Source organism: Colius striatus, chromosome 13, assembly GCF_028858725.1.
Source record: "Colius striatus isolate bColStr4 chromosome 13, bColStr4.1.hap1, whole genome shotgun sequence".
Lineage (NCBI taxonomy): Eukaryota > Metazoa > Chordata > Aves > Coliiformes > Coliidae > Colius > Colius striatus.
The window spans coordinates 5322025-5330217 of NC_084771.1; the positions used below are offsets into that span (position 1 = coordinate 5322025).

At 41.8% G+C, this 8193-nt stretch overlaps 1 protein-coding gene across 4 annotated transcripts in view; it reads left to right on the forward strand.

Annotated features, from left to right (window-relative positions):
• AFF2 (ALF transcription elongation factor 2) overlaps nucleotides 1-5794 on the forward strand; it is a 335336-nt gene extending 329542 nt beyond the window's left edge. For all 4 annotated transcript variants that reach the window (XM_062006330.1, XM_062006333.1, XM_062006332.1 and 1 more), the window contains one exon: nucleotides 4354-5794. In XM_062006330.1, the coding sequence (XP_061862314.1) occupies nucleotides 4354-4475 (122 nt within the window). In that variant the 3' untranslated portion in view covers nucleotides 4476-5794. The remainder of the gene's footprint in view (nucleotides 1-4353) is intronic.
• The last annotated feature ends 2399 nt before the right edge of the window (nucleotides 5795-8193 follow it).

Consider the following 8193-nt stretch of genomic DNA (forward strand, 5'->3'; position numbering starts at 1 on the left):
CCACCACATCTAAGAGCACAACTGTGACAGCTTGAGCAAACAGACCAAATCTGCTTGCTGGTCACTGTAGCCAATGCGTGTCTTCCCTTGTCAAGCACAGAGGGGGGATGTGTAACACACGCTGAACATGGGGTTATCAGAGCAGCTGGCAAATAATTTAGCAAACATGAGCCTCGAGTGATGAGAGCTTTTGAGTCTGCAAATTTGTTCACAGTTTCAGCTTCTCATGGAGCACTGAGGTTATTTTCAGTCTGCTCTGTCGATGGGTTTTAAGGCCATTAAAATGCTAGCTAGGATAATAAGCAAACATTAGATGTTATGTTTATGCAAGGACTCTGATTAGGAGATGTCCACTGAAAGCCGTGACCTTGACTCTCCGATGTCTGGATTGCAAATCTGCTTGTTAATTCCTAACAACAAGATGTAAGTCTTTACCACAGTCATTTCAAAGGAGTTTTGGCAAGCAGTTTGGGTCTGGGTTGCATCAAGTGGAGTGGAGTGGCTGAGATGTAACTAAAGGACGAATTCAGCCTATTGTTGGCCAACTATGAACTTCCCCATGATAATATAATTATTCAGATTCTAGCTTCAGGCTTACACAAATCACTGACAAAGCTTTCTTTGACACTCGAGGTGCAGAGCCTACCTGGGAAATAGTCTCATCGTGAATTGGCTCATTCTCTTAAATTATGCTGAGATTTCAGATGACTGACTTTTCCTGACAAATGTGCTCACTGTATGCAGTTTGATCTTACTCCCATTAATGTAAGTGGCAAATTTCCACTGATTTAGAGAAACTAAGCTTGAGATTTATAGAGTTTTATGTCTGAATGGTGGGTCATAATGATCTATCCCTGGATGAGGAACAATAATAGAAGTTCTGTCCAGTCCTCCCCGCTGCTTCTGTCTTTGTTCACATTGGTTAATTTAGTAGCAGTGCAGTCATTTTGGATTTTTTCCAGAGCTGCATCCACTTTCACAAAATGTGAAAGTGATTCCCTGTCAAATGTACTGCAGAATGTTACAGTGGGAATGCAGAAGGATGCTCTGATAGGAGAAAGAGATGGCGATAATCTCGTAATTAGCCCTCTGTGTTGTGGAGTTGTTAAATGTTCTACTCGGTATTGAATCAAAATAGCTCAGGCATTCAGCCAGCAGACAGAAAATGTACCCAGCCACTGCTGTTATCAGTCCTAGAGCTGGATGAGAAAAAACCTGCTGACTCTCTTTCTGCGTTTTCCCCTCTACACTCTTCTTTGTTCTCGTTTTGATTTGCGATCAAATAAACCCAATTCTGCAAAGCCATATAGGAATAATCTTTATTCAGATGAGCAGTCCCTGTGATTTTAGTGAGACTGGATGCATGAATAAGGGTTCCTCACTTGAGCAAGACATCTAGAGTAGTGCCCTGTTGTTTCCTATCTTGTTTCACAAACTGCAGCCGTGTTACAGGGAATGGAAACTTCATGTTACTTCAAATTTCATTTAAGTGTTGTAAACCACTGGAGAGAAATCAGTTTCATACGTGCTATAGCATGTCTGTCTTTACATTTTGTCTGGAAAGATACCTCATTTCTAATGAAATGCTCGACTTAAAGTTGCACATTTAAACATAATTAAACTGCAGTTTGAAAAACTCATGATGTAGAAAAACAGTATATAAGGACTGCTGGGGCATTCTGGAGGTCTTTCTTCTATCACACAGGGGATCCCATCTACAGAAAAGTAGATTTGAGACACTTGTATGTGAGAAATGTTACAGTGTTTCATTACATTGTGCTGTAATGATTTTAGTAGATGTCATCTGCACCTCTCAAATAATTCAAAACATCTGTATCTTTGCTGGCTGGGACAAAATTCATCCCTTTCCCCAGAGCTCTCTCTAGTCTGCCTTTGCCATCTGGGCCGACCATTGCACTGCCCAAGCTCTGACATGTGGACAGGGAGTTCAAAACTGCCCCATGACAGCAAACAGGATAGGTGCAAACCCCAGACTCTGCCTGGGGTCCCAGATAAAGGGAAGATCTCGTGGCTGCTCTCTCAGGGGTTCAGTCAGATCATCATAAAAATATGGTTTTTTACCCCCTCACCTTTGAAATAAGAATGGTCTGAACAAACCAAGCACACCCAAAGCCACAAAGCAGCACATATTTAAGAGAAAAATGAGTTTTCTTTTCTTAAAAAAAAAAAAGGCAGATCCAGTCATTTGTGTGTGTTCAGCTCTCATTGTTTCACTTGTGAACCAAGGCATGTGTCTTGCCCAAGAACATGTCTCTGATGAGCTAATAGAGATGGGTACAAAAATGTGGCCCTATCGTTGTAAAGCCTAATTGCCTTTACCTCTGGGTCTTGCTGCTGTCATAGCTGTTTCTTAGGTCATGCCCATGCAGACACAAGATATTTCTTTCACGTCGCAGGAGCCGTGCAGCCTCCCCTTGTCCACGGCTGTCAGCTAAGGTTTTGTGCTCCTCTGAGTATGCCTGCATGCTCTTAGCTTGGACTTGACTCATGTCCAGCTGGCTCAGAGCAGGAGACAGAAGCCTTTCTTGTCAGACTGACAAAAGATGTGCCATTAAAATAAAAAGGCATAGCAAGAGGGAGACCAGCAGAACCGTGACCCGCCAAACCGATCCGATTGGAAGAGGAAAGAGGGAAGATAGTGCCATATACCTCTGGTTGAATTCCCCTGGGTCAGAGGAGTTTAGAATGCAAGGGAGAATAGATGGAGTTTGTCATAAACTCTGCAGCTGAAGCAGGCCAGACTGAACTGCAGCCTTCCCAAAGCCAACCCATGGGCTGGGTTGTGCTGGATCACCTGGCAAATTGTTCAGCACTTATAACTTCAAACTCTCAGATGACTTTACAAAATCAGATAACTTTTTTAAGCTTCCAAAGATAGCAGTACTGTTTCTCTACAGTAGAAAACAATCATCTCTGTAGTGACAAAGGCCTGTTCTTTCACGTATAAATTTAATAAGTGGCTTCAGTGCTTGTAGCTTTTTCAAGAAATGTTAAACTGAAATTAGGCTTTAAGGTGAATTCTCAACGTTTAAAGCAATTATTATTTATTTGAGCCTGCAATGCAAGCGAGACAGTGCATTATTTCACTTCTAAATGTATTGATTTTTACACTTGAGGAGGGGAATAAAAGACAGAGGAAGGAAGATTAAAAGTAACTGCTGGATGCAGCATCTTAAGGCAGCTGGTGATAGCCCTAAGCTCTCATTATGCTTGCCTCCAGCCAAATCACTTTGTGCTGTGATACTGCTGTAGCTCCCAAGCTGACCAGGGTCAGGCTGTCAATACTTGGATAGAAGACCTCAAAGCAGCACTTACTTGCTGAAGAAGGTACTGATAATGAATTTGTCCCAGGCATCTGCTCTCCTGAGCTGCAGCCAATACAGTGGTAGCTGAGTGCCACGTGCTGGGCTGTAGATAGGGTGAGAATGTGAGGGCTCAGCCACCCCTTACTGTGATTGTTGGTTGTTATCTGAACTCTGAGGAGCTTTAACTGAGAGGGCTCCCACTCACCTAAATATAGTGTAAATGTTGTCTGTGTGGGAACGTTGTGACCCAGTGAGCAAAGACAAGCGGTGGGAGAGGAGAGGAGAGGAGAGGAGCACAGTCCAGTTCTTTGCTGAGAGCAATTAGGAAAGGTCTGTTGGCTCTACAAGGATTAGTCTTCCACCCAGAGAGCATCACTCACATGGCTTAAACTGGCGTGTTGCTTCCTAACTACAGGTCTCTCAGTGACTTCCCGTTAACCCTTCCCAACACTGGATCCCAGTGGCCTTGCCCATCTTTCTTTCTCCTTATACGTTCTTATCTCCTAGATGCTATTTTCTTGCTATATTCCCTCTTCCTTCTCCCCTCCCACCCTACACACATGCTCTGCTGCTGCAGCACGGTGAGCAGAGGGCCAAAACTGCCACAACGGCAGTGACAGAAATTGGAGGGTGAGGAAAAGAACAAGCAAGGTCTTCTACAAGATCCAGACTAGCTCTTCATGCATGGAAAAGGAAATGCCACAGTTAATTGCCAGCTTTTTAAATCGTGCAGTCAGCAAACTTAGGCTCAAAACCCTGAAAGTGCAGATAATCAGAGCTAAAGGAAGACTATTGGCAACCACTCATACAATGTTGTGGTTGACTTCCAGCACAGATAATCTAATTTGATCTGCCTAAATATATTATTGCCTTTGTTTAAATTCTTCCCTACTGACCGTGTGCTGATGTGCACAACATCTTGAGAACTCACTAATTGTACTGCTGCTACTGAGTGGGAAATCACAGGTAAACATATATTTCTGTGCCATTGCCTGAACCAATGACTTCTGTCTCTTGTGTGTTGCAGAATTCTTTGTAGACCTGGACTCAGTGATGGGACCCTTAACACAACACAGCAGTATGACCAATCTGGTTCGTTACGTTCGCCAAGGACTCCACTGGCTCCGCATTGACGCTCATTTGTTGTAGTGACTGCTGCCCTGTCCATAACATCCCCATTCTTCTACCTCTACCAGCGCAGAGACGATCACTGGTGGAACTCCACTCATTTCTGGAAGTTTATTCATGTAACTTCATTTTTATTGCCTTTTTTAATATCCTATCTATTGGAAGTAGAAGTCACCATAAATGGGAACTTATGACTCAAGAGCAGTATGTGTTGTACCATCTAATCATTTTCGACAATTTTCTATGCCTTGTGTCTCCTGGATCCTGCCATCCTGATGTGCTTTATGGAACGGTACATTCCCTGCAGTATTGTTTTAAGTCCATGCTGCCTTCAAGTGAAAACAAAAAAAAAAGCACTTTGAGAAGATGTGGATTCCTGAGAAATAGTACAAAGCGTCTTAAATATCTGAGGGTATATATGAGAAGTCCCTTCTGAAATAAATTAGTAGAAGTTATACCTATTCATTCAAAACCATCTTCTGAACCCGAACTAAGCTTTTTTGATGCTTAATTCTGGCATCATTACCTGACATTCCTAAGATTTCATACTTCCTGTAGGCTTAATCTCTAAAAGAGAACGTTTTGAATATCTTACAGGTACATAACGTAAGATCACCAAAGGTGTTAAGAGGTAAAAGGTTGAAGGAATGCCTCATTAAAGAACGATGACACACTATGCAATGAGGTTTTGATATTCCATTCTTCCTGTTTAGTGTTGGCTTAATAATTTCAGTAGGCAGCAAAATTTATTGCAGTTTTTAGGCAATTTCAAAATATTAGCTTTCATAGTCTTATCTACCATTCCTATACTAAACCTGTGAATTTTCTTTCAGTTTCACTGCTTAGCCTCAAACAAATACTCATCCAAGGTTTTTCTTCATAGAACAATCTCTCCTTGCATAGTGACTCAGTGACAGCAGATTTCAACAGGACCGCTACCCTCCCAGCATTGATATTGTATGTAAAAGTCCATTGATAAGTGTATGCAGATCCTTCATGAAACTCTCTAGAAGTTTAACCAGCTACTGTTGAAACATTATAACTCCATGTGGCATCAGCTTTCACCTGTTTTGTTCATTTCGGAGCATTAGAAACGAACAGTATTATCTTGCTATCTTGAAAACAATGTCAAATTAAATAAAATCATCAGATTTACCTAAAAGCAATACAACATTTGTTCAATAATGGCCATGAATACTTCAGTCAGATTACCTGTTTTCCAGGCTCTGCATCTGTTTACCCATGCTGTCACGTTTCGGACCATTCCTCTAATGCGTGAATAATAATGAGATAATTCAGATAGAATTTCAAAGCAATTGTGAATAAATTACACCATTTCACATTTGCTCTTTCCTCTCCTTTCCTCCCCCCCCCACCCCCCCGTAATAAACTGCACTGCTCTTCTGGTGCCACTGCAAGAAGCGCTGGTGCATGAAACAAAACAAAATGAATTTATATCAATAATTCACAAGACTTTAAATGGTCTCCTCTCGTTCTTGATATAACGCCTGCATACCTTACTGAGCTGTAAATTCCATTTCTGGAAACTGAAAATCCCCACAGCAATGTAAATATTATTCTGTCTCATCTCACTGAAATAATACAATATGTGTATTAAATGCCATCCAGATATTAGTTAATTGCAATTACCTTCTGCTATATAATCCTGTATATCCTTTAATCTGGTGAGTTATTGGATTCTACTCACTGGGTTGTGACCAGATAAATAGGACAAATTTGCATTTAAAAGGTTCAGACTGTTATGATTTTTAGAACAGGCCTTGGATATTTGCAATAAGAGCAGTTTAAGGACTCTGCCCAGTGCACATTTAAGACAAACATTACTGTAGCTGTTGTATATTAGCTCCCTGCCTTCTCTTAAATTCAATAATTCCTAATATTTTGTTCCACGAGACTGTATTGTAAATGTAGCCAAGGTGCATCCTTACAGAAACCACCCAGTTTAGGGTTGTCTGCAAAGGACATTCTCAGAACATGCACATCCTGTATTATGTGCACATTCCCGTTCCTGAAGCAGTCAGTACACCCTTACCAGTTGTCTGAGGGTTTTGGAAACACGTCTGAAATGTGAACCTGACAGCATTTGTCGCGCTGGTTCTGGCCCCAGTGCCTAATGAATAAAACCCTGACAGTGAGAGCTGATCAGAAATGCAGATGAAAAGTGTTTCTCGGGGTTTGTTTTTAAAGAAAAAGAAAACTAAAGGCTTCAAGGTTTTGTTTTGAGGATTTTTTTGGACAGGGGGAGTACTTGAGATGAAGTGTTGGGGTGGTTTTGTCATAAGCCAGAGTTTTCCTCCTTTCTTTTTGCAAGATCTCACTGATGAGATTCAGTAACTATTTAATCTAATTAAATGCACTGTTGTCACTTGTTCCTTTAATGCACACCGAAATCCTAGACTTCCATGCATTTATGAAGGATAGCTATATCTTGAAATACAAGACTGTTCAGAGAGTTAGCTGCAGTCACTCGGTGAAGACAATGTATTATCTTTCCCCTGTTGCTTGCAGTAAACAGACTCATATCTCTGAATTTACTCCGTGTTCACAATCCTGTGCTTAAACAGCTTAAGGAATTAGCCCACCTGATTTTGTATCCTGTGACTTAGGTTGAAATGTATGCTGAATCAATGGCATGATTATAGTAAGTCCAGCAGTCAAGTCTAGGATCACAAGCCAACTTACTATTTAGCAGTCTTGTTTCAAAAGCGGCTTAGAAACAAATTAAATATGGAGAGTGAATTACTGTCTTATCCCTGGGGATGATGCTTCTTTTGGGTTAGTTATTAAGGATTATTGCACTTTTACAGGCACTGTATTCATCTCATTTCAAATGCCAACATGTCATCTTTGTGGAATCATTTTACCCCTTAAAATATTACTTCCAGCAGAGTTAATCAAATGAGATTGTTTGTTTGTTCCAGCCCGTGGGGAAGCAGTGTGCTTTTGCTGGGGCATTTGCTATGTCTGCTCTTAGCACTGCCCCCTCCAGGCATTCAAACTCATGGCCCAAGCACCAAAAATTACAAATTGGCTTCAAATCGTGGGTTGAGGGGTTTTTTTAAATACAATTTTTTGGTTCTTGTATTGCCTCCTGGATACTGAGCTTTGAGAGCGATTTCATGACGCATACTCAGGCATTTTTTCAAGCAGGCCGAGGGCCAGAAATGACACATTTGTTTTTAATACTGATAAACTGGGACAGTGATGTAATCTCTTGATTTCTGCAGCTGGGGTGTGAGAAGGACACCAAGCTTCATAAAAAATTGCCAGAGCTGATAACGATTGTCGTTTGTGTGCCATGCTTCAGGAGGTTCGGAGCAATATCAGTAGTTCAGCGGTGAAGGGAGCAAACCAGTGAAGGGCTAAACGTGAGCACATGGGAGCTCCATCAGTACGAGATCCAAGGGCAGACATGTCCTGAGTGCTGGAGCACATAGCACTTAACCTCCATGTCAAGAACTGCAGCAGGTCTTAAATGAAGTATTGGACAATGTGCAGGCAGAATACCCTGCTCTGAGTGTAAGGAGGATCTCTAGCCATGAGAGATATGTTGGAGCCTGGAGAGCAGGGGTCGAAGGGAAAGCCTGGGGTGAAGGATCCCGTATGGGCCACATTCCCCCAGGCCACGTGCCAGTGCTCACTGAGCAACTTTGGCTCCTTTCAAAGGACGAATCACTCTTCCCACACTTGGAAAACTAACAGTGTAAAGGGTTCACGT